Below are 27335 nucleotides of genomic sequence, written 5' to 3' on the forward strand. Positions count from 1 at the left end.
TTAACACAGTTTAATGGAGGAATTGCCTGAACAAGAGAATGCTGGAAACACTGGTTCAGTGAAGGTTGTTTTAAATGTGTGTAAGTGTCGCTGATTCTCACTGACCTGGTAAAAGGACACCGTCCCGGCCTCATAATCCAGCTGGATGCGCATCCTGCTGATGGCAGAGTACTTCATTAAGTAAGTCTGCTGGTTCTTATGACAAGCTGTCAGAGAACCCCGATAGAAATATAAACACCACGACTTAGTGCTGTTGGTGAAGTAAGACTCCAGCCCTCCCCGGTCTATGGTACCATAGGCAACACCCACCCCCCAGGCAATGCCACCAGTCTTCACATCCCAGGAGTGGCAGCCAGCAGTGAAACTCTGAGCGCACAAAATCTGGTGCATGTTCTCGAACATTTTGGAGTTGTGCCAGGAGTTCTCTCCCATGTACCCAAACATGACTGTCTTCTCATCATCGGAGACATTCAAGAGCCAGTAGGCTGAGTCTGAGTCCAGCGTCAGTATCGACCACTGATCTAGGGGAGGGAGGGAGATACAAAGTGGTCAGAAGCTGTTGTATGTTCACCCCACTGATGGGTGGCTCAAAGGTAAAGGCCACCAGCGAGTCCATCAATCACATTGATTCCAATCCCTCCCTCCTACCAGACAGACACACTAATAATGGGAGCAATGTAGACAAATTCCATTTGGAGGAAGAAACTGAAGGTACTATTGCTAAGTTTGCAGATGATACAAAGATATGTCGAGGGACAGGTAGTATTGAGGAAGCGGAGGGACTGCAGAAGAACTTGGATAGGTTAAGAGAGTGGGCAAAGAAGTGGCAGATGGAATACAATGTGGAAAAGTGTGAGGTTATGCACTTTGGAAGGAGGAATGGAGGCATAGACTATTTTCTAAATGGGAAAATGCTTAGGAAATCAGAAACACAAAGGGGCTTGGGAGTCATTGTTCAAGATTCTCTTAAGGTTAACGTGCAGGTTCAGTCGGCAAATGCAATGTTAGCATTCATGTTGAGAGGGCTAGAATACAAGAGCAAGGATGTACTTCTGAGGCTGTATAAGGCTCTGGTCAGACCCCATTTGGAATATTGTGAGCAGTTTGAGCCCCATATCTAAGGAAAGATGTGCTGGCCTTGGAAAGGGTCCAGAGGAGGTTCAGAAAAACGATCCCTGGAATGAAGAGCTTGTCGTATGAGGAACGATTGAGGACTCTGGGTCTGTACTCGTTGGGGTTTAGAAGGATGAGGGAGGATCTTATTGAAACTTACAGGATACTGCGAGGCCTGGGTAGGGTAGACGTGGAGAGGATGTTTCCACTAGTAGAAGAAACTAAAACCAGAGGGCACAACCTCAGGCTAAAGGGACGATTCTTCAGCCAGAGAGTGATGAATCTGTGGAATTCTTTGCCGCAGAAGGCTGTGAAGGCCAGGTCATTGAGTGTCTTTAAGACAGAGATGGATAGGTTCTTGATTGATAAGGGGATCAGGGGTTATGGGGAAAAAGCAGGAGAATGGGGATGAGAAAAATATCGGCCATGATTGAATGGCGGAGCAGACTCGATGGGCCGAGTGGCCTAATTCTGCTCCTATGTGTTATGGTCTTAAATAGTGGAAGGAATTGCAGGAAGGAACATGAAGGCAAAACTAGGTTACATATATGTATAGAATAGTAATCATCACAATTTCAATGCTCCAAATAGGCAGGAAATGTAGTGAAAAGAGAAAAAGGAACTGAATTTAAACGGTGAATATAGGATTCCTTTCTCACTCAGCATGGAGAAAGCCCAAAAGGAAATGAATAATTGCCCCATATTTTAATGAGGAATGAACTAAAACTGATAGGAGAAGTAAGTGCTGGGGAGCATTTCAGTAGTAGTGATCACAATGTAATAAAAGGATGGTGAGTAAAATAAATAGTACATGGATTAAGGTAATGGATTAGAAAACAGCAAAATAAAGGAGGGCAGAACTCAAGCAAGTAAACTGCAAAAAGTCTTAAAAAACAGACAGAAAATACAGGAGTTACTTCAAAAAGATGAATCAACAGAGTTCAGGAGCAACTCCACTGAAGCCAAAAACAAACAAACTAATTATGGGGCACCAGGAACAAAAAAAGAACTGAAGGGAAAATTGAAGCTAAAGGGAAGGGATATAAGAATCACATTAATAAATTCAGTGGGGAAATAAGGAATAAAATCTTTTTCACAGAGAGTGATTAGAATGTGGTACTCACTGCCAATGTGAAATGGTCAGGTGGCTTAGATGATTCCAAAGGGAATCGAGACAAGTATATGATGGAAAAGCGAGCAGAAAGGTAAGTTGAAAGGCTGTGAGGTAGATAGAATAAGAACTAGGAGCAGGAGTAGGCCGTCTGGCCCCCTCGAGCCTGCTCCACCATTCAATAAGATCATGGCTGATCTTTTTGTGGACTCAGCTCCACTTACCCGCCCGCTCACCATAACCCTTAATTCATTTACTGTTCAAACATTTATCTATCCTTGCCTTAAAAACATTCAATGAGGTAGCCTCAACTGCTTCACTGGGCAGGGAATTCCACAGATTCACAACCCTTTGTGTGAAGAAGTTCCTACTCAACTCATTCCTAAATCTGCTTCCCCTTATTTTGAGGCTACGCCGCCTAGTTCTAGTTTCACCTGCCAGTGAAAACAACATCGCTGCTTCTATCTTATCTATTCCCTTCATAATCTTATATTTTTCTCTAAGATCTCCCCTCATTCTTCTGAATTCCAATGAGTATAGCCCCAGTCTACTCAGTCTCTCCTCATAAGCCAACCCTCTCAACTCTGGAATCAACCTCGTGAATCTCCTCTGCACCCCCTCCAGTGCCAGTATATCCTTTCTCAAGTAAAGAGGCCAAAACTGTACACAGTACTCCAGGTGTGGCCTCACCAGCACCTTATACAGCTGCAACATAACCTCGCTGTTTTTAAACTCCATCCCTCTAGCAATGAAGGACAAAATTCCATTTGTCTTCTTAATTACCTCCTGCACCTGCAAACCAACTCCTTGTGATTCTTGCACAAGGACACCCAGGTCCCTCTGCACAGCAGCATGCTGCAATTTTTTTACCATTTAAATAATAGTCCATTTTACTGTTATTCCTACCAAAATGGATGACCTCACATTTACCAACATTGTACTCCATCTGCCAGACCCTCGCCCACTTTGAATGGAAGGGGATATGTGGAGTAAGCATGAGCATGGACACGTTGGTCCACATGACCTGTCTCTGTGCTGCATAGCCCAGATTTAAAAAAACACAGGCCAGCAATCTGAGTGTTTGTATTGTGTAAGGGGACTAAGACCTCACCCTATATTTTTTTTAATGACATCAATATAAATATCTTCATGGATACGTCTAAAAATTTTAAAACTGGACAATGGTCTTTTAAGATGGCTGAACCTATGTCTGTCTGCGACTCCTGAACAGAATGAGCCACCTGGCAGTTTCAAAGAAACTTAGTGTCTCTTCTGAGATAACGAGGCGCTAACAGCACATTGTGGGCGGCAGAGACTAAATTCTAAGAGAACTATACAAAGGGATTTGATAAGTCAGGCTGGCCAGCCAGACCTATCTGCTAGGACAAAGGACCCCACAACCTTCCTTTGAAGTCTCAATGGTTGGAACATTTAACCATCGCTGGAACCTACTCGGGGTGGGAAGGGGGGAGGTGTTGGGGGTGGGGGAGGGTTTTACACACCCTTTGTCAAAGACACAATGAAGAGATGGGAGTCAAATAACATGACTCTCTGATAGAACCTGTCATATTGCTTTGCTGTACTGCAAAACTCACTCTGCCATTTTACCATCCCCCATGCAGCAGAACAGCAAAGAGGCTCTGCCGAGATTGAATACCTGGTCTCACTTACACCATTTCTACTCAAACCTCTGTATCATTGTCTACAAGACTGATTCACCTCAATGTGCCTATCTCCTCATATGCAGTCAACTCCATTGGGAAAGTGAATTGTACTGTATCAGCTTTCGGCTGATCTCCAGGAAGGAATTCCTCACTGGACTTTGATTCTGAACTCTGGGCCTGTGTAACATAATATTTATTTTATCTATGATATTTGCCCTGTAAATCTTTTCTCTGTCCCTCTTTTACTGTATAAATGCACAGGGGACTATGTTGTGAACCCCTGCCCGCCTCTCCCCACCCCCAACAACTCCCCATGCTTTGTGTGTGTGAAAATGAACTAACCCTTTGAGTTTATCCTATCTCGAGTTTGCTGTGGGGCTATTAATAGAAAATTGGATCACACCAAAATAGTGGGGTTGGTAAATGAACCACTGCTTATAAAGGGAGAAGCAAATCATATCCACCTTTCTGTTTACAGGTGGGCAGTAAGAGGAGTAATCATAGAAACATTGAAACATAGGAGCAGGAGGAGGCCATTCGGTCCTTCGAGCCTGCTCCGCCATTCATTAAGATCATGGCTGATCATCCAACTCAATAGCCTAATCCTGCTTTCTCCCCATAACCTTTGATTCCTTTTGCCCCAAGTGCTATATCCAGCCGCCTCTTGAATACATTCAATGTTTTGGCATCAACTACTTCCTGTGGTAATGAATTCCACAGGCTCATCACTCTTTGGGTGAAGAAATCTCTCCTCATCTCCAACCTAAATGGTCTACCCCGAATCCTCAGACTGTGACCCCTGGTTCTGGACTCCCCCACCATCGGGAACATCCTTCCTGCATCTATCCTGTCTAGTCCTGTTAGAATTTTATAAGTCTCTATGAGATCCCCCCTCATTCGTCTGAACTCCAGCGAAAACAATCCTAACCTAGTCAATCTCTCCTCATACATCAGTCCCGCCATCCCTGGAATCAGCCTGGTAAACCCTCACTGCACTCCCTCGAGAGCAAGAACATCCTTCTTCAGAAAAGGAGACCAAAACTGCCCACAATACTCTAGGTGTGGCCTCAGCAAGGCCCTGTATAATTGCAACAACACATCCCTGCTCCTGTACTCGAAACCTCTCGCAATGAAGGCCAACATACCATTTGCCTTCTTTACCACCTGCTGCACCTGCATGCTTACCTTCAGCGACTGGTGCACGAGGGCACCCAGGTCCCACTGCACACTCCCCTCTCCCAATTTACAGCCATTCGGATAGTAATCGGCTGCCTTGTTTTTGCTTCCAAGGTGAATAACCTCACATTATCCAAATTATACTGCATAGAAATCATCATAGAAACCCTACAGTGCAGAAGGAGGCCATTCGGCCCATCGAGTCTGCACCGACCACAATCCCACCCAGGCCCTACCCCCACATATTTACCCGCTAATCCCTCTAACCTACACATCTCAGGACTCTAAGGGGCAATTTTTAACCTGGCCAATCAACCTAACCCGCACATCTTTGGACTGTGGGAGGAAACCGGAGCACCCGGAGGAAACCCACGCAGACACGAGGAGAATGTGCAAACTCCACACAGACAGTGACCCAAGCCGGGAATCGAACCCAGGTCCCTGGAGCTGTGAAGCAGCAGTGCTAACCACTGCGCTACCGTGCCGCCCCCATCTGCCATTGATCAGCCCACTCACCCAACCTGTCCAGATCATGCTGAAGGATCTCTGCATCCTCGTCACAGTTCACCCTCCCACTCAACTTGGTATCATCTGCAAACTTTGAGATGGTACATTTTGTTCCCTCATCCAAATCATTAATATATATTGTGAATAGCTGGGGTCCCAGCACCGATCCTTGTGGCACCCACTAGTTACTGCCTGCCAATTTGAAAAGCACCCAATAATTCCTACTCTTTGTTTCCTCCCTGCCAACCAGTTTTCTATCCATCTCAATACACTTCCTCCAATCCATGCCCTTTAATTTTGCACAATAATCTCTTGTGCGGGACTTCATCAAACGCTTTCTGAAAGTCCAAATATACCACATCGACTGACTCCCCCTTGTCAACTCTACTAGTTACATCTTCAAAGAATTCCAACAGATTTGTCAAGCATGATTTCCCCTTCATAAATCCATGCTGACTCTGTCTGATCCTGCCAGTGCTTTCTAAATGCTCCACTATAAAGTCCTTGATAATGGATTTGAGAATTTTCCCCACCACTGATGTTAAGTTTACTGGTCTACAATTCCCTGTTTTCTCTCTACCCCCCTTTTTGAATATTGGAGTAACATTGGCTACCCTCCAATCTGCAGGGACTGTTCCAGAGTCTATAGAATCCTGGAAGATGACCACCAATGCATCCACTATTTCTAGAGCCACTTCCTTAAGTACTCTGGGATGTCGATTATCAGGCCCTGGGGATTTATCCGCCTTCAATCCCATCAACTTTCCCAGTTCCATTTCTCTACTAATATTGATCTTCCTCAGTTCTTCCCTCTTACTAAATCTTGCATTCTCCAACATTTCTGGCATCTGATTTGTGTCGTCTTCTGTGAAGACAGAACCAAAGTATGTATTCAGTTGCTCGGCTATCTGTCTCCTATTATACATTCTCCCGTTTCTGTCTGTTAGGGTCCTAACAGCCTCTTTCTCTTCACGTATCTATAGAAACTCTTGGTGTCATAGAACCATAGAAACCCTACAGTGCAGAAAGAGGCCATTTGGCCCATCGAGTCTGCACCGACAACAATCCCACCCAGGCCCTATCCCCATATCCCTACATATTTACCCGCTAATCCCTCTAACCCTCATATTTACCCGCTAATCCCTCTAATCTACACATCCCGGGACACTAAGGGGCAATTGAGTTTGGCCAATCAACCTAACCTGCACATCTTTGGACAGTCTTTATGTCCCTGCAAGTCTCAGTCTTTATGTTCCCTGCAAGCTTACTTTCGTACTGTATTTTCTCCTTCTTAATCAATCCCTTGGTCCTTTGCTGAATTCTAAACTGCTCCCAATCCTCAGACCTATTATTTTTCTTGGCCAATCTGTATGCTTCTTCCTCAGATTGGATTCTCTCTCTAATTTCCTTTGTAAGCCATGGATTGGCCCTCTTACCCATTTTGCTTTCGTACCAGACAGAAATAAACAGTTGATGCAGTTCCCCCATGCGTTCCTTGAATGTTTGCCATTGCCTATCCACTGTCATCCCTTTGAGTAACTCTCCCCAATCTATCAAGGCCAACTCACACCTCATATCCTCACAGTTTCCTTTATTAAGATTCAGCACCCTAGTCTCCGAATCAATTACTTCACTCTCCATCTTGATCAAAAATTCTATCATGTTATGGTCGCTCATCCCCAAGGGGTCTCGTACAGCTACATTGGCAATGATTCCCTTCTCATTACACAGTACCCAGTCTAAGATGGCCTGCTCTCTAGGTGGTTCCTCCACCTATTGGTCAAGAAAACCATCCCGTCCGTATACACTCCAGGAATTCCTCCTCTACGGCATTGTGGCTAATTTGATTTGCCCAATCTTTGTGCAGATTAAAATCACCCATGATCACCGATATTCTCTTATCACATGCATCTCTAATTTCATGGTTAATGCCATTCCCAACATCACCACTGCAGTTTGGGGGTCTATATATGACATCCACTACTGTTTTTTGCCCCTTGCTGTTTCTCAACTCTACCCATACAGACTCCACGTTGTCAGAGCCAATATCCTTTTTCACTAGTGTGTTAATTTCCTCTTTAACCAGCAGTGCCACGCCACCACCTTTTCCTTTATGCCTGTTCTTCCTAAATATGAATACCCTGGGACATTCAATTCCCACCTCTGGTCACCCTGCAGCTACGTCTCCGTGATCCCAATTATATCATACCCGTTTACATCTATCTGCGCGATTAGTTCATCCACTTTATTGCAAATGCTCCATGCGTTAAGGTACAGAACCTTTCAGCTTGTCTTTTTAACATTGTTTGTCTCGCTCCCAGTATTTTTCTCTATAACCCGGTTTGAACTTTGTCCTTGGTTTCTCTGCCTATCACTTTTCTTATTCCCTTTTCTACCTTTTGTTTTTGTCCTTGCTCCCTCCTTCTCTGACTCCTTACATTGGTTCCCATTCCCCTGGTGTATTAGTTTAAACCCTCCCCAACTGCTCGAGCAAACACTCCCCCTAGGACATCAATCCCAGTCCTGCCCAGGTGTAACCTGTCCAATTTGTACAAGTCCCACCTCCCCCAGAACCGGTCCCAATGCCCCAGGAATCTGAAACCCTCCCCCTGACACCATCTCTTCAGCCATGTATTTATCCGATATATCCTGTCATTTCTACTCTGACTAACACATGGCACCGGTAGTAATCCTGAGATCACTACCTTTGAGGTCCGATTTCTTACCTTTCTTCCTAGTTCCCTATATTCTGCTTTTAGGACCTCATCCCTTTTCTTACCTGTGTCGTTTGTACCGATGTGTACCATGACCACTGGCTGTTCGCCCTCCCCCTTCAGAATGTCCTGTACCCGCTTGAGACATCCTTGACCCTAGCACCAGGGAGGCAACATACCATCCTGGAGTCTCGTTTGCGGCCACAGAAACGCCTGTCTATTCCCCTTACAATTGAATCCCCTATAACTATTGCACTGGCACATTTTTTACCCCTCCCCTCTGCAGTGTTGTTTAAATTACCCCACCCCTGTCCATAACAATTGATATCTCTACACCAGTCTACATCTGTTTTCATCCCCAGTCTCCATGTCTGTGTGTGCCTGTATCGATATCTCCGTGTCTGTGTTTTAGTCTATATCGCTGTATGTGCACATTTCTATCTATAATTGGTCCGTGTCTTCATGTGTTTGTGTGTTTATAATAGTGTGATTCTACACAGAGGGAGGCCATTTCAGGAGTAGCCATTCGGCCCTTTGAGCCTGCTCCCCCATTCATTTTGATCATGGCTGATCATCGAATTAAATATCCTGATTTCCCCCTTCCCCCCCCATATCCCTTGATCTCTTTAGTCCCAAGAGCGAAATCTAATTTCTTCTCGAAATCAGACAATGTTTTGGCCTCAACTACATTCCGTGGTAGTGAATTTATCATTCTCTGGATGAAGAAGTTTCTCCTCACCTCAGTTCTAAAAGGTTTACCCCTTATCCTCAACTATGACCCCTAGTTCTGGACTCCCCCACCATGTATTCATCCTATGTATCCTGCTGCTTCTACTCTGACTACTCTGACTAGCATGTGGCACTGAGATTAATCCTGATGTCCTACTTTTCAGCTTGCTTCCTAGCTCCCTGTATTCTGCTTTTAGGACCTCATCCCTTTTACCTATGTCATTTGTAGCGATGTGTACCACAACCACTGTTCACCCTCCCCATTCAGAATGCCCTGTACCCGCTCCGAGACATCCTTGACCCTAGCACCAGGGAGGCAACATCCCATTCTGGAGTCTCTCTTGTGGCCACAGAAATACCTATCTATCCCCCTTACAAGTGAATCCCCTATAACTATTGCATTCCCACACTTATTACTCCTCCCCTCTGTAACAGAACCAACCGTGGTGCAATGGATTTGGCTGTTGCTGTTTTCCTCTGAGAGGCCATTCCCCTCAACAGTATCCAAAGCGGTATATCTGTTTTGCAAGGGAATGGCCACAGGAGATTCCTGCACTGTCTGCCTATCTCTCTTGCTCTGCCTGGTGGTCACCCATTCCCTTCCTCCCTGTGGAGTCTGAGCCTGCGGAGTGACCAATTCTCTATATGTGTTACCTATGATACTCTCTGCCTTGCGGATGCTCCACAGTGTCCCCAGCCTCCGGTCCAGCTCTGAAACTCAGGCTTCCAGGAGCTGTAGCTAAGACTCTTACTGCACATGTGCTGGCCCCGGGCACTGGAAATATTCCCGGCCTCCCACATGGAGCAAGAGGAGCACACCATGGCTTGGAGCTCTCCTGCCATGTCTTACCCCTTTAAATTGAATCTTTTGGAAGATGCTTGCTATCAGATTATATCCAATTCTCTAGGGCTCTTCTATCCTGCTCCTCATTACTACCGAATATAAGCTTTACAAACTATAAACAACAGAAATTACCTCTGAAACAATAAGTGAAAAAATTATTAAATACTTACCCGACTTTACTACTTACCAATCAGAGGTAGAGCTATCCAATTAGTCCCAAGTGCTCGTTTCCCATCTATCTGTAATTATTTCCTATGGTAGTATTGATCAATACTTTATCAATACTTGACTGTGATTTAATCTGCTTCTATTTTTTCCAGACTGTGCATTCCAGATCATAACAACTCATCTGAGTATTAATAACAAGTTACCTCATCTCTACTCCGGTTCTATTGAAAACAGCTGTGTCCTTTGGCCTCACTGTCGATGGGGACAATTTCTCCATATTTATTCTATTAAAACTGTTCATGATTTTTAACACTCCCATCAAACATCTTTCTCTGCTCTGAGGAGAACTCCAAATTCATGGTAACGTTCCAGTAAATCTCATCCTAAGGTGCGGTGCCCAGAATTGAACACAGGGCTCCAGGTGAGGCCTAGCCAGTGTTCTATGAAGATTTAGTGTTCCTTTTCAAACAAAGAACAAAGAACAATACAGCACAGGAACAGGCCCTTCGGCCCTCCAAGCCCGCGCCGCTCCCCGGTCCAGGATTGAATCCTGAATCCAGGATCCCCGCCTAATTTTCCAGCCTATCTACATACCAATTGTATGTCCTTTTGTATTCAATATTATTTATAAAGTTCAGAAATCCAAATACATTCTCAACCTGTCCTGCCACCAAAGATTTGCATTCATATACATCCAGATCTATCTATAACTCTCTTTAACATTGTGACATTGAGTTTATTCTGACTCTCTTCATTCTCCCCACCTAATGAATCATTCAATTCTTCACCTGCCAGACACTGAACTGGACTCACCGCATAAACACAGGGGCTACAGGAGCAGGTCGGATCTGGGAATTCTGCGGTGACTAACTCACCTCCTGACTCCCCAGAGCCTATCCACCATCTACAAGGCACAAGTCAGGAGTGTGATGGAACACTCCCCACTTGTCTGGATGGGTGCGGCTCCAACAACACTCAAGAAGCTCGACACCATCCAGGACAAAGCAGCCCGCTTGATTGGCACCACATCCACAAACACCCACTCCCTCCACCACCGATGAACAGAGGCAGCAGTGTGTTCCATCTACCAGATGCACTGCAGCAACTCACCAAGGCTCCATCAACAGCACTTTCCAAGCCCGTGATTTCTACCACCTAAAAGAACAAGGGCAGCAGACACATGGGAACACCACCACCTGGAGGTTCCCCTCACCACTAACTCACTCACCATCCTGACTTGGAAATATCTCACTATTCACTGTCACTGAGTCAAAATCATGGAACTCCCTCCCTAACAGCACTGTGGGTGTACCTACACCAGAGGAACTGCAGCAGGTTCAAGAAGGCAGCTCACCACCACCTTCTCAAGGCACAACTAGGGTTGGGCAATAAATGCTGGCCAGCCAGCCACGCCCACATCCGTGAATGAATTTTAAAAACTGTTTGCCCATTTGACCAGTCTGTCTCTGTCCTCCTGAAGACTTGTTGCTGTCTCTGGTGACCCGCGAACTTTGCCACCAGCCCCCTTGTATTTCGAAAAGCTGCCCTCTCTTACTTGTGGTTCCCAAAATAGCTGATTGGTAGGTAAAGGAATTATTCATCCGATCTTTAATAAGTTCAGGAGCATTGTACAGATTCAGGATGAGCTTCGGAATATCGATAACTGATTGTTCCTGCGTCTCAGCAACTCTGTAACAAATGAGGAAATAAATTCCTGTCAGCATTTCAGATCAGCAATCCAAGGGTTAATACGTTATTATACTGCCACTAATCTTCACACTGACACTAACTCCATACTCTTTGAGAGGACTTCCAGACTAGTTACACTTTATTGTGTTCTCCCAATCGCTTTTCTAACTTAGGCAATTCCCTTTTCAATGTTATTATTAAACCTGCTCCCATCACTCCTCAGACAGCTTATTCCAGGGGTAATAACTCACTGACCATTGTTATAGTTGTATAGATTCTAGAAAAATCTGGGGTTAAGTCTAAGGATCACAATGAAACCGATATATAGGATGTGGGAATGATCCCTGAATATGGGATTGGGGACTGATGCCTGTATTTAGGATCTGGAACTGATGTCTGTACATAAGATCTGGAAATGATACCTGTGTATAGAATCTGGGATTGATGCCTGTGTACAGGATCTAAGACTGACGCCTGTATATGGGATCTGGGACTGAGGCCTGTATTTCGGAACTGGGACTGACGCCTGTATATACCGGAGATGAGGGGTTTGGATTATGAGGAGAGGCTGAGGAGATTGGGTTTGTACTCGTTGGAGTTTAGAAGGATGAGGGGGGATCTTATGGAGACTTATAAGATAATGCGGGGGCTGGATAGGGTGGAGGCGGCACGGTAGCACAGTGGTTAGCACTGCTGCTTCACAGCTCCAAGGACCTGGGTTCGATTCCCGGCTTGGGTCACTGTCTGTGTGGAGTTTGCACATTCTCCTCGTGTCTGCGTGGGTTTCCTCCGGGTGCTCCGGTTTCCTCCCACAGTCCAAAGATGTGCGGGTTAGGTTGATTGGCTATGCTAAAATTGCCCCTTAGTGTCTTGAGATGCATAGGTTAGAGGGATTAGCGGGTAAATATGTAGGGATATGGGGGTAGGGCCTGGGTGGGATTGTGGTCGGTGTAGACTCGATGGGCCGAATGGCCTCTTTCTACACTGTAGGGTTTCTATGATTCTATGATTCATTCTTTCCACTTAGTAAGGAAGTTAAAACTAGAGGACACAGCCTCAAAATAAAGGGGGGTCGGTTTAAGACAGAGTTGAGGAGGAACTTCTTCTCCCAGAGGGTGGTGAATCTCTGGAATTCTCTGCCCACTGAGGTTGTGGAGGCTACCTCGCTGAATATGTTTAAAGCGCGGATGGATGGATTCCTGATCGGTAAGGGAATTAAGGGTTATGGGGATCAGGCGGGTAAGTGGTACTGATCCACGTCAGATCAGCCATGATCTTATTGAATGGCGGGGCAGGCTTGAGGGGCTAGATGGCCTACTCCTGCTCCTATTTCTTATGTTCTTATGTTCTTATATGGGATCCTAGAATAGAATAGAATAGAAACCCTACAGTGCAGAAGGAGGCCATTCGGCCCATCGAGTCTGCACCGACCACAATCCCACCCAGGCCCTACCCCCACATATTTACCCGCTAATCCCTCTAACCTACGCATCTCAGGACTCTAAGGGGCAATTTTTAACCTGGCCTGGATCTGGGACTGATGCCTCTATCTGGGATCTGGGACTGGGACTGATATCTGTATATTGGATAGGGGACTGATGTCTGTATCTGGGACTGGGGACTGATGCCTGTATATGGGATTGGGGGCTGATTCCTGTACGTAAGATCTGGGAATGATGCCTGTCTATAGGATCTGGGACTGACACCAGTATGTAGGATCTGGGACTGACACCAGTATGTTGGATCTGGGACTGACACCAGTATGTAGGATCTGGGACTGATGCCTGTATATGGGATTGGGGACTGACACCTGTATATGGGATTGGGGACTGATGCCTGTATATGGGATTGGGGACTGATGCCTGTATATGGGATTGAGACTGATGCCTGTATTTGGGATTGAGACTGATACCTGTATACGGGATTGGGGACTGATGCCTGTAAGGGCGGCACGGTAGCACAGTGGTTAACACTGCTGCTTCACAGCTCCAGAGACCTGGGTTCGATTCCCGGCTTGGGTCACTGTCTGTGTGGAGTTTGCACATTCTCCTCGTGTCTGCGTGGGTTTTCTCCATGTGCTCTGGTTTCCTCCCACAGTCCAAAAATGTGCGGGTTAGGTTGATTGGCCATGCTAAAAAATTGCCCCTTAGTGTCCTGGGATGCGTAGATTAGCGGGTAAAATATGTAGGGATATGGGGGTAGGGCCTGGGTGGGATTGTGGTCGGTGCAGACTCGATGGGCCGAATGGCCTCTTTCTGTACTGTAGGGTTTCTATGATTCTATGATCTATGGGATAGGGGACTGATGCCTGTATATGGGATTGGGGACTGATGCCTGTATATGGGATAGGGGACTGATGCCTGTATATGGGATAGGGGACTGATGCCTGTATATGGGATTGGGGACTGATGCCTGTATACGGGATTGGGGACTGATGCCTGTATACGGGATTGGGGACTGATGCCTGTATACGGGATTGGGGACTGATGCCTGTATACGGGATTGGGGACTGATGCCTGTATATGGGATTGGGGACTGGAGCTGGTAGCTAGGATTGAACCTGTAAGTAGAGGCAATTTACTTTGCTAAATTTAATTACCCAATTAACAAAGAGACAGCTGCCCGAGGAACAGCAATTATTTACTGTGCGACTGAATGAAACTTACTGAGAAAGGACTTGGTTTGATTTCTGTTGGGGAGAAAGAGAGAGAGGGGGAACATTAGACATCGCATTAACACAGTAAAGATATTCGAGAATGCAGCCTATCAGGGTGAGTTGTAGAAACCCAATCAACAAGCCAAAGGTAGCATTGGCACCCATGGGTGACAGCGCAGCAGCAATGCTGGGTGACACTCACAATACTCTAATAATGAGCACCCTCAGAGAAAGACCTCATACAACAACAACTTGCATTTATCTATATAGCACTTTTCATGTAATGAAATGTCCAATGATGCAGCAATCAAACAAAATTTCACACCAAGCCATTGAGTAGTGGAATGATAGAAAACAGAAGGAGGCCATTTGGTCCATAATTTCTGTGCTAGCCCTTTGAAAGAGCTATCCAAGTTACCCCATGTCCCAAAGCCTTGTGAAATTTCCTCCTTTGTGTATTTATCTAAACTTGGAAATTATGAACGAATCTGCCTCCATCACCTTCTCAGGAAGTTTCGAGATAATAACATCCAGAACCAACTGGCTGGTTAAGATTTTTAAAACCTGGCATTTTGCTGATGACCTTTTAACCTGGAGCATCCAGCCAATAGAAAGACTTTTTCCTGATTTACTTCTTCACGACCATTCAGAATTTTGAACAAGAGTGCTGCTGGGATGGTTTGGCAGCTGACCGAGACAGTACCTCCTCCCCAGGTAGGGGTGGAGTTTCCACCTTCAGCCTTCGAGAGAGGAAGCGGGCTCCCACAACCTTTTAGATGGGGCTGATTAGAGAACAGAGCCCCATTAAATCCAGCCTTGTGACCCCATCCACCACCTTAAACATTCACTCCCTCCACCACCGACGCACAGTGACAGCCGTGTGTACCATCTAAAGATGCACTGCAGCAACTCACCAAAGATCCTTAGACAGAACCTTCCAAATCCGTGATCTCTACCATCTAGAAGGACAAGAGCAGCAGATACCTGGGGACACCACAAGCTGGAGGTTCCCCTCCAAGCCACTCACCACACTGACTTGGACAGTTCCTTCACTGTCGTTGGGTCAAAATCATGGAACCCCTCCCTAACAACACTGTGGGTGTACCTACACCTTGGGGAGTGTAGCAGTTCAAGAAGGCACCCCCTTTTTAAGGGCCAATTAGAAATGGGCAACAAATGCTGGCCTAGCCAGCGATGCCCACATCGTAAATAAATAAAAGGAAGATTACTCTATGGCAAGAGGCCGGAGGGGAGGGCAGGATGGTTTTGGAGGATTTTGGGGCAGGAGGAGTTACAGAGATATGGAAGGGTGAATCCATGGAGAGAACTAAACATAAAGATGATAATTTTTAAATGGAGGCTGTAAATTAGCTATAGTTTGTTGGAAGTACCTGGATAAGTGAGAGAGGATCCAAATGTACCAGCTTCTGGGTTTCATCATCTACCAGTCTAATTAGGTGCATCCTCTTGTTCAATTCATTGGTATATTCGACACTCTTTGTCAACACCTTGAGCCCTTCATCTTCAATCATTTTCAGGGCAAATTCTTCATCTTCCTCCAGGCTCTTCCTCCACTCATAGAACTTCTTTGATAGATTTTCTTTCAGCTGATTGATCTGTGTCTGAAATTCCAAATCATGTTCTGGTTACACACTGCTCAGTTACCCCTTGGACAGGGGACACTTTACTGGGCCATTCACACCAAGTAGGAATCACCACTCGATGGAGCGCTCTGAAATCTTCACAGCTTTCTGTTTTGAGAGTGTGTGAGTATTGCGTTCTCGGCATGAGGGGGTGGTAGCAGATAGAGAGCAGAACACTGCCTCATGTCGGGTGGTGTGTGCACTTGCAGGACACGCAGACACAGAGCTGAACTCCCTCTACGCTCTCCGCACAGCACCCATCCGTCCTGCCCTCAGTACAGAATCTCTGTGCTGTATTGGAGTGACAGTTCACACTCGGACGGCGAATCATTAGACACACCTTTGTGTTCGGGTTCATGTGTCACTGAGCTGATTGAAACTTAAATTCGATTAACAAATTTGGGATTGAAAGCCAGTCTCAGTAATGGTGACCACCAAACCATCGTCAACTGTCATAAAACTCATCTGTTTTATCATGTCCTTTAGAGACGGAAATCTGCTGTCCTTACCTGGTCTGGCCTACATGTGACTCCAGAACCACAGCAATGTGGTTGACTCTAAACTATCCTCTGAAATGGCCGAGCGAGACACTCAGTTCAAGGGGCAATTAGGGATGGGCAATAAATGCTGGCCTTGCCTGCAATGTCCACATCCCGCGAAAGCAAAGAGAAACAACCCAGGTACAAGATTCAAATCAGTGTCACTGAAAGCACATTTTATTCAGAACTGTGATCTCCCTGAGTTAGACCATAAGACAGAGGAACAGAAGTAGGCCATTCAGCCCATCGGTTCTGCCCTGCCATTCAATGAGATCATGACTGATCTGATATGAAAATCCTCAACTCCATTTTCCTGCCTTATCCCCATAATCCTTGATTCCCTCACTGATTAAAAATCTGTCTGTCTCAGCCTTGAACGTACATAATGACCCAACCTCTGCAGCCCTCCACAGTAAAGAATTCCACAGATTCACTGCCCTCTGAGAGAAGAAATTCCTCTCCATCTCTGTCTGAGATGGGATCTGGGATTATGCCCTCCGGTCCTAGGCTCTCATGAGGGGAAGCAGCCTCTCAGTATCTAGTTGGACAAGTTACCAGGTATTCACTCGCACTCAGGATGTGAGCATGGCTGGCATGGCCAGTGCTTATTACTCCGACCCAGTTGCTCCTAAGAAGGTGGTGCTGGGCCTTCTTCTTGAAGCAGTGGTAACTCACTTCAGAAGGCCATGGTGTGGGCCTGACATCACCCATAGGCCCAGATCGGGTAAGGACATCGGCCGGGATTTAACAACCACACTCGGGCGAGGCTCGTAAATTCCCGCCCAAGGCCAATGGAAAATTCCGCTCTGCGAGTCTTGCCCGCCCCAATTCCGGGACAGGCGGTAAAACTCTGGCCATCAAGTTTCCTTTCCTAGAGGTCATTAGTTTATCAACCAATTGAGGTTTTTTACGTCAATCTAACAGAGTTTAGGTCATTTTTACTGATACCCGCTTTTTATTTCCAGATTTCGGAAATTTTGAATTCTCAAGCCACCCATTTTCTGTTAGTTGTTCCTGGGATGTGGGCTTCGCTGGCTGGGCCAGCATTTATTGCCCATCCCTAATTGCCCCTTGAAACTGAGTGGCTTGCTCAGCCATTTCATAGAAACATAGAAACTAGAAGCAGGAGGAGGCCATTCGGCCCTTTGAGCCTGCTCCACCATTCATTTTGATCATGGCTGATCATTGAATTCAATCCCCCAACCCTATATTCTTTGATCCCTTTAGCCCCAAGAGCTATATCTAATTTCTTCTTGAAATCAGACAACGTTTTGGCCTCAACTACTTTCTGTGGGAGTGAATTCCACACATTCACCACCCTCTGGGTGAAGAAATTTCTCCTCACCTCAGTTCTAAAAGGTTTACCCCTTATCCTCAAACTATGACCCCTAGTTCTGGACTCCTCCATCATTGTGAATATTCTTTCTGAATCTACCCTGCCTAACCCTGTTAGAATTTTATAAGTTTCTATGAGGTCCCCTCTTACCCTTCTAAACTCCAGTGAATATAATCCTAACCGACTTAATCTCTCCTCATATGACAGTCCTGCCATCCCAGGAATCAGCCTGGTAAACCTTCGCTGCACTCCCTCTATAGCAAGGACATCCTTCCTCAGATAAGGATACCAAAACTGCACACAATACTCCAGGTGTGGCCTCACCAACGCTCTATACAATTGCAGCAAAACATCTCTATCCCTATACTCCAATCCTCTCGCTATGAAGGCCAACATACCATTTGCCTTCCTTACTGCCTGCTGTACCTGCGCGCTTACTTTCAGCAACTGTATAAAATTATGAAAGGCATAGATAGGGTGAACGGTGGGAAGCTTTTCCCCGGGTCGGTGGTGACGTTCACAAGGGGTCATAGGTTCAAGGTGAAGGGGGGGAGGTTTAACACAGATATCAGAAGGACATATTTTACACAGAGGGTCGTGGGGGCCTGGAATGTGTTGCCGGGCAAGGTGGTGGAGGCGGACACACTGGGAACGTTTAAGACTTATCTAGACAGCTATATGAATGGAGTGGGAATGAAGGGATACAAAAGAGTGGTCTAGTTTGGACCAGGGAGCGGCGCGGGCTAATTGTTCCTTGTTTCTCGTTTCAAGGCTTCATTCTATGATCATCTTGCTGGTGCCAGTACAGAGCGAGACTGCGGATAGTTGGGAACCTGTCTCGGGGGCAGGGAATTCATATGGTGTTCGTGGAAGTGGAAATGACTAGGGTTGGGAAGCATTTTCCGATCAGGGCCAGTGTGATCTCCTGGACTCGTTTCGATCGCCTCAGGGGGTCGGAGAGGAATTTCCCAGATTTTTTTTTCCCCATATTGGCCCTGGGGTTTTCACTCTGGGTTTTCGCCTCTCCCTGGAGATCACATGGTCTGGAATGGGGGGGTGGGGGTGAGTTAATAGGTTGTGATGAACAAAGCATCGTAGCTGTGAGGGACAGCTCGGTGGATAGGATATTGGTATGTAGATAGGCTGGAAAATTGGGCGGGGATCCTGGATTCAGGATTCAATCCTGGACCGGGGAGCGGCGCGGGCTTGGAGGGCCGAAGGGCCTGTTCCTGTGCTGTATTGTTCTTTGTTCTTTGTTCTTTGATGCGCTGAGTATCCACCTCCCTCAATTTACACCCATTCAGGTAATAAGCTTTCTTCCTATTATTGCTACCAAAATGGATAACCTCACATTTATCCACGTTATACTGAATCTGCCATGCACTCAGCCTGTCCAAACCACGCTGAAGCATCTCTGCATCCTCCTCACAGCTCAGCCTCCCACCCAACTTTGTATCATCTGCAAATTTGGAGATAATACATTCAGTTCCCTCTTCCAAATCATCAATATATCATGTGAACAGTTGGGGTGAACAGTTCAGAAGGAAGTTAAGAGTCAACCGCTCTGATTTATTGATTATTACCAAGTAACATATCGATAATATAAATGCAGGTATATATAGATGGTGACGTGATGGTAATATCACAGGGGTAGCAATCTCGATGCCCAGTCTCTGTGGATTCAAAACCCATCGCAGCAGCGGGTGAAATTTGGATTCATGCCCTAAATCTGGGATGAAAAAGCACACTTAGTAATGGTGCTCATGGAACCGTCCTTGATTGTGGCAATTGTGGATTGTGGGGGCAGCACGGTGGCACAGTGGTGAGCACTGCTGCCTCACAGCGCCAGGGACCCGGGTTCGATTCCCGGCTTGGGTCACTATCTGTGTGGACTCTGCACATTCTTCCCATGTCTGCCTGGGTTTCCTCCAGGTGCTCCAGCTTCCTCCCATAGTCCGAAAGACGTGGGTTCGGTTGATTGGCTATGCTAAATTGCCCCTTAGTGTCCCGGGATGCGTAGGTTAGAGGGATTAGTGGGGTCAGTATGTGGGGTTACAGGGATAGGGTCTGGGTGGGATATGTCATTGCAGACTCGATGGGCCGAATGGCCTCCTTCTGCACTGTAGGGTTTCGATATTCTATATTCCAGTCCTGCCTCACAGTGCCAGGGACCCAGGTTCGATTCCCAGCTTGGGTCACTGTCTGTGAGGAGTCTGCATGTTCTCCCCGTGTCTGCATGGGTTTCCTCCGGGTGCTCCGGTTTCCTCCCACAGTCCGAAAGACGTGCTGGTTAGGTGCATTGGCCATGCTAAGTTCCCCCTCAGTGTACCCGAACAGGCGCAGGAGTGTGGCGACTCGGGGATTTTCACAGTAACTTCATTGCATTGTTAGTGTAAGTCTACTTGTGACACTAATAAATAAACTTTAGATTTAAAAAAAACCCATCACACCATTTTAAATAAGCAGCTTGTTCTCATGTCAAAACATTCAGCTCAGGCAAGGTCCCATCATAAAGCTGCCCCCAGGGGTCATACTCTACCTTAATTTCTGATTCCGATACCGTCATATCCTGGTTTCGGAAATGGCAATCCTGCTGAATTATCCGGAGGCTCTCAATTTCCTTCGTCAATTTCTCCTGTGAAGACAGTTTAAATAATGCAAAGAAAAAAAATAATGTGAAGCATGAATTAGAAGTCATTTCAGAAAGGTAGGTAACGGCTCAGGGACTAAACCGAAATCATCGCACAATGCTGCAGCTGCTGGAAATCTCAAATGAAAACAGAAAACGCTGGAAAAACTCAGCAGGTCTGGCAGCATCTGTGGAGAGAGAAACAGAGTTAATGTTTCCAGCCTAATATGACATTCCTTCCTGCCTGCCTGACTCTGCTTACTGGGCAAGACAATTTGATTCTCAGTGAGGAAGCTTACTTAGGGTGGCACAGTGGTTAGCACTGCTGCCTCACAGCGCCAGGGACCTGGGTTCGATCCCGGCCTCAGTCTGTGTGGAGTCTGCACGCCCTCCCTGTGTCTGCGTGGGTTTCCTCCGGGTGCTCCAGTTTCCTCCCACAGTTTGGAAGACGTGCTGATTAGGTTGATTGGCCATGCTAAGTTGCCCCTAGTGTCAGGGGGATTAGCTGGGTAAATGTGTGGGGTTACGGGGATAGGGCCTGGGTGGGATTGTCATTCAATCATAGAATCCCCACAGTGCAGAAGGAGGCCATTCGGCCCATCGAGTCTGCACCCACAACAATCCCACACCAGGGCCCATCCCCACAACCCCACACATTTACCCTGCTAATCCCTCTAACTACACATCCCAGGACGCTTAGGAGAAATTTAGCACGGGGCCAATCAACCTAACCCGCACATCTTTGGACTGCGGGAGGAAACTGGAGCACCCGGAGGAAACCCACGCAGACACGGGGAGAACATGCAGACTCCACACAGACAGTGACCCGAGGCCGGGAATTCAACCCGGGTCCCTGGAACTGTGAGGCAGCAGTGCTAACCACTGTGCCACCATGCTGCCCATACAGACTTGGTGGGTCGAATGGCCTCCTTCTGTGCTGTAGCGATTCTATGATTCTAAACTAAGGGACAGATTCCAGAAGCACTTTTAGAGAACCATAGAATCCTACAGTGCAGAAGGAGGTCATTCGGCCCATCGAGTCTGCACCGACCACGATCCCACCCAGGCCCTACCCCATAACTCCATGTATTTACCCTGCTAATCCCCCTGACACTAAGGGGCAATTTAGCACAACCAATCCACCTAACCTGCACATCTTTGGAGTGTGGGAGGAAATGTCCCGCTGAATGGGGAGGGAGGGGTGGTCGGGGCTAAAATGGGATTCCCAATGAGGATCGAGCCCATTCTCCCAGCCCACCTCACTGGTCCCGATGAAACTCCCACCCAGACAGGACAAGAACCCAATAAAACATGCTGATTATAATATCACTAGGAGGTTGGACGGCCCATTCAGTGGCCTCCCGCTATTCGCCCAACTCCCCAGTGGGAACTGCATCAGCCAGTCATGACCAACGTGGACAGGGCATGTTGGCCTCCAAGCAGCTGAAGGCAACTCCAAAACAGCTCAGTGCTTCTCAGTTCCTCTTTGGAGTCAACATTGCAGTTAGGAAGAATGGGGATACTTGAGATTCATTCAAGTGGGTGGCACGGTGGCACAGTGGTTAGCACCACTGCCTCACAGCGCCAGGGACCCGGGTTCAATTCCCGGCTTGGGTCACTGTCTGCGTGGAGTTTGCACATTCTCCCCATGTCTGCGTGGGTTTCCTCTGGGTGCTCCGGTTTCCTCCCACAGTCCTAGAATGTGCGGGTTAGGTGGATTGGCTGTGATAAATTGCCCCTTAGTGTCAGGGATAGCTAGGATAAATGCATGGGGGGTTTGGAAATAGGGCTTGGGTGAGATTGTGGTCGGTACAGACTCGATGGGCCGAATGGCCTCCTTCTGCACCGTAGGGATTCTACGATTCTATAAGTGTGAAGGGAAAGGTAAATAAACGCAGCTGACTGGAGGCTGAGTAGAAATCATTAAGCTGTCAGTGGAATGAGAAATAAAAGTGTTGGTGGGGATGTTTCCCATGATACATTCATAAAGAAACCCACCTCCCAGCCGCTGCTAACACCAGTGGAAAACACTCTGACTTTACCGCTGGTGTGGGCACTTCCCGCTGATTCCGGAGAATCTTGGCCAGTCATTGTGAAGGTGCAATGTTTCCAGAGTTACACCAGGAGCGGCTTCTATTCTGGTTTCTCTTCTATAAAGTGGAACCTGTTCCCACATTGACAGAGCTGCTACCCGCCAGGTTGAGGGATTGATGAAGCCACTATGTGTGTAATGGCCCCACTACCCCTGTCTGTCTGATGGGTTGGAGGGATTTTCGCAGAGTGATACAGAAGGTTCTACACAGACTGTCTGTGCAGAGTCTGCACATTCTCCCCGTGTCTGCGTGGGTTTCCTCCGGGTGCTCCGGTTTCCTCCCACAGTCCGAAAGACGTGCTGGTTAGGTTGATTGGCATGCTAAATTGACCCTTAGTGTCCCAAGATGTGTAGGTTAGGGAGATTAGTAGGGTAAATATGCAGGGTTACGGGGATAGGGTCTGGATGGGATTGTTGTCGGTCCAGACTCGATGGGCCGAATGGCCTCCATCAGCACTGTAGGGATTCTAAGTTCTAGGTTGTAAGTTCAGCCAAGGGGGTCCACAGTGAATCTCAGAGCCTGTGCAGCAGAAGGGATGTGGCAGCCAGTGTGTATGGACATGTGGGTGGACACCGAGTGAGGTGTCCGGACGGAGAGGTATCCGGCCCTGTTGTGCTCTCTGACCTCTGGTCAAATACCCTAATGTCACCCATGGTTAATGTTCATACTTTTATTTTTGTGACCCTGTTCACTGGTTTTTAGTGATCCTTCTACCCCTGAATCTCTCTGCTCTTCCATTGATCTATCACTTTTACAGTCAAAATGGACTCGGCACAATGAGCTCCATCTAGCACACTTTTGCCCACTTATTTAATTTTTTCGTACAGTATTCCACCACTGCTCCGATCTCCATTCCTTTCTGTGCTGTTAGATTGTTCAGGCAACCTTAGATATTTCACAGGATCACAGAAGGAGGCCATTCGGCCCATCGAGTCTGCACTGACCACCCAGACCCTATCCCCGTAACCCCATGCATTTACCCTGCTAAGCCCCCTGACACTAAGGGGCAATTTAGCATGGCCAATCCACCCAACCCTCACATCTTTGGACTGTGGGAGGAAACCGGAGCACCCGGAGGAAACCCACGCAGACACGGGGAGAACGTACAGACTCCGCCCAGACAGTGACCCGAGGCTGGAATTGAACCCGGGCCTCTGGTGCTATGAGGCAGCGGTGCTAACCACTGTGCCACCGTGCTGCCCCCTAGTGGGTCTCACCTAGTGCCACACCCCAGCCTTCTCCCCGTAACCCTGCATATTCTTCCTTTTCAGATAAGTCCAACTCCCTTTCTAATGCTTTGGTTGAACCTGCCTCTAACACACTCTTGGGCAGTGCGTTCCAGACCCCAGCCACTCGCTTTGGTTCCTTTTGTCAATATTTCAAATCCATGCCCTCTCATTCTCAATCCTCTCTCTCTCGAGGGGGAACAGTTTTTCCCGATCTACTCTGTCCAGACCCCCCGTGAGTTTGAACATCTCTATCAAATCTCCTCTCAGCCTTCTCTTCTCTGAGGAAAGCAGTCCAAACTTACACAGCTTATTCCTCCATACACAGTATATCCCTCTATTCCTTCAGACAAGTCATTTAGAAATATAGTAACAAGCTGTGGCCTTACTACAGATCCCTCGAGAAACCACATAATCACACACTCTTTACCCCTACTGTCTGTCTTCTATCTCCTAACCAATATCCTGGGCATGTCAAGAACTTAATTCCAATTTCATACACTTGCATTTATAGTGATAAATGTGATTTATATATACGGGCGGCACGGTGGCACAGTGGTTAGCACTGCTGCCTCACAGCGCCAGGGACCCGGGTTCGATTCCTGGCTTGGGTCACTGTCTGTGTGGTGTTTGCACGTTCTCCCCGTGTCTGCATGGGTTTCCTCCCACACTCCAAAGATGTCCGGGTTGGGTTGATTGGCCATGCTAAATTGCCCCTTAATGTCAGGGGTTAGTAGTGTAAATAAGTAGGGTCTGGGGTTGGATTGTGATCGGTGCAGACTCGATGGGCCAAGTGGCCTCTTTCTGCACTGTTGGGATTCTATGAATAGAATCTTATGTGGAACTTATTGAATGCCCTCCGGAAGTCCATATAAATAACATCCATAGTCACTCCTTTATCAAATATCTCTCCAACTAAGTCAGCTGGTTAAAGACAATTTACTCTGCATAAATCCATGCTCCCTAATGTAAGATTACACAGGATATACAGCACAGAAACAGGCCCATTCAACCTGACCAACTATTGTCAGTGTTTATGTTCCACACGAGCCATACTTATTCATTAATTCATACTTGTCCCATAGCCTCAGCCAACCCTGTCTCAAATAACAGATTCCAGTTACATTCCCCAATCTGACTTTAGGATGAGTCTGCAATGTTCTAGAATCTCTCTTCCACTCCTCCTAAAGGATGGAGTGAGATGGGTGATTTTCTAACCCAAGGAGATAATTCTTAGAGTCACAGAGGTTTACAGCATGGAAACAGGCCCTTCAGCCCAACTTGTCCAGGTCACCCTTTTTTTTAAACCACTAAGCTAGCCCCAGTTGCCCACTTTTGGCCCATATCCCTCTACACCCACCTCACCCATTGTAACCGTCTACATGCTTTTTAAAAGGCAAAATTGTACCCGCCTCTACTTCAAGGTGATTCTTCAGTTAAGAAAATTTGGAACAAATATATGAATTCGGAAGAGGAGTAGGCCACTCAGCCCCTCGAGCCTAGATCAAACTAACCCATCAACAGGTTCCTCACCTGTGTGATTGAATATCCTGCAGTTGTAGCCATCAGGTCCTGGAGTCTTGTCAACTATCAATTGCATTATTTTCTTCCCCACGGCCTTTTTTCCTTGACAATACTTCTTAGTTAGGGCGCCCCTTGCTGTCATTCTATTGTCAGAACTGTGTCTATTTCTACTGTGACTAATTATAGGATAATTATTTAGGAAGTCCATTTCCCTATTTGCAATTTCATTTTTGCTGCTCTAAAGAGTTCCGATTTCCCGTAGCCACGTTCTTCCTTTGACATTGTTAGTAGAAGATCAATCAAACCTGGGTCCCTGGCGCTGTGTGCCACTGTGCTGCCCGTAAAAATTTGACCATGCAACACTTGGCAACAATTTGCAAATATTAGGAAGGAAACGGTTAATGGACTGGTTACAAATTCAGAGCAGTATTTGTCATGCGGAAACTGGATGGATGTGATATCTTTGAGATCTGTCCTCAATCTCCTTGCTAAAGTCTCGTATTCCCTCTTTGCAACTCGTACGATTTTCTCTGTTCTCCTTCAGACCTGGCTTGCTCAATGGAAGCGCCACTCTTAGTTACATTTGTACAAGACCTTCCCGTCCGTTTTATACACATACAACAGGCCAAATGGCTTCCTGCTGTCCCATAACCTTTGTATGATTCCACACTATCTCATACTCCTCTTCCTAATCAAAGTTGTTGAACTCGTGCTCATTTTTGCTCTTATCATAGAAAATCATAGAAACCCTACAGTGCAGAAGGAGGCCATTCGGCCCATCGAGTCTGCACCGACCACAATCCCACCCAGGCCCTACCCCCACATATTTACCCGCTAATCCCGCTAACCTACGCATCGGAGGACTCTAAGGGGCAATTTTTAACCTGGCCAATCAACCTAACCCACACATCTTTGGACTGTGGGAGGAAACCGGAGCACCCGGAGGAAACCCACGCAGACACGAGGAGAATGTGCAAACTCCACACAGACAGTGACCCGAGCCGGGAATCGAACCCGGGACCCTGGAGCTGTGAAGCAGCAGTGCTAACCACTGTGCTACCGTGCCGCCATATTTTTATATTAGAATCATAATCATAGAATCCCATAGAATCTTATATTAGAATCATAATCATAGAATCCCATTTGGCCCATCGAGTCTGCACCAACCACTATCCCACCCAGGTCCTATTCCTGTAACCCCACATATTTACCCTGCTAATCCCCCTGACATTAAGGGGCAATTTAGCATGGCCAATCAACCTAACCCGCACATCTTTGGAGTGTGGGAGGAAACTGGATCACCCGGAGGAAACCCATACAGACACGGGGAGAATGTGCAAACTCCGCACAGACAGTGACCCGGGGCCGGAATTGAACCGGGGTCCCTGGTGCTGTGAGGCAGCAGTGCTAACCACTGTGCCACCGTGCTGCCCTCAAACCCCTACATGCTCCTTAAATTTTAATTGGACTACTCTCATCCCTTTCACTCACCTTCATCCAAATCTCTGCATTCTCCAAGCTCATCAGTGTGTGGGATTTGTGTTTGCCTGTTACTGTACAGGGGCCACACACACACTCTCCATCATCTTCGCAGTAAAACTCCAGCATCTCATTATGCTCCGGGCACCGTTTCTCCGCGGGGTCAGTTGAGGCCTCCCCAAGAGCTTCACACCCTGTGACCTCCTTTGGGTCTTCTCCAGGCGAGGCAAGCTTGTCAGTGGAAGCTGAGACGGCACCAGCCTCCTCCGGCTTGTCCGGATGGGGGAGATGGGGACTGGGTTCTGGGCTGGGGTCTAAGGGGAATGCGTCACCACAAAGTGGGCAGCACACAGCACCCTCGACTGCTACCTTAGCCTGGGAATCCTCCATGCAGTTTGAGCAGAGGTAATGGCCACAGGGCAACTGCTCGGAGTCAGGGAACTGGCAGCTGCAGATGGCACAAGTCAGGTCCGGGACTGACGCTGTGTTCTCCAT

At 47.0% G+C, this 27335-nt stretch overlaps 1 protein-coding gene across 1 annotated transcript; it reads right to left on the reverse strand.

The window, feature by feature from the left end:
- Positions 1-27335, reverse strand: LOC144504366 (E3 ubiquitin-protein ligase TRIM7-like). Its single transcript, XM_078229581.1, has 6 exons — positions 26853-27335; positions 20429-20524; positions 15763-15993; positions 14382-14404; positions 11582-11715; positions 1-521 (listed from the first exon to the last, which is right to left on the reverse strand). Exons 1-6 carry the CDS (start codon positions 27333-27335, stop codon positions 1-3), a joined length of 1488 nt encoding a protein of 495 aa, XP_078085707.1.

Source organism: Mustelus asterias, chromosome 2, assembly GCF_964213995.1.
Source record: "Mustelus asterias chromosome 2, sMusAst1.hap1.1, whole genome shotgun sequence".
Classification (NCBI taxonomy): domain Eukaryota; kingdom Metazoa; phylum Chordata; class Chondrichthyes; order Carcharhiniformes; family Triakidae; genus Mustelus; species Mustelus asterias.

What these genes read in the sequence shown, in the direction of transcription:
- LOC144504366 (XM_078229581.1), bottom strand. Translation starts at nt 27,335, where the DNA reads ATGGAGAACACAGCGTCAGTCCCGGACCTGACTTGTGCCATCTGCAGC. An exon ending in ATGCAGAGATTTGGATGAAG is followed by an intron (nt 20,525 to 26,852) that starts GTGAGTGAAAGG and finishes CTGTCTTCACAG; the next exon opens with GAGAAATTGACGAAGGAAAT. An exon ending in TATCGGAATCAGAAATTAAG is followed by an intron (nt 15,994 to 20,428) that starts GTAGAGTATGAC and finishes TTGGAATTTCAG; the next exon opens with ACACAGATCAATCAGCTGAA.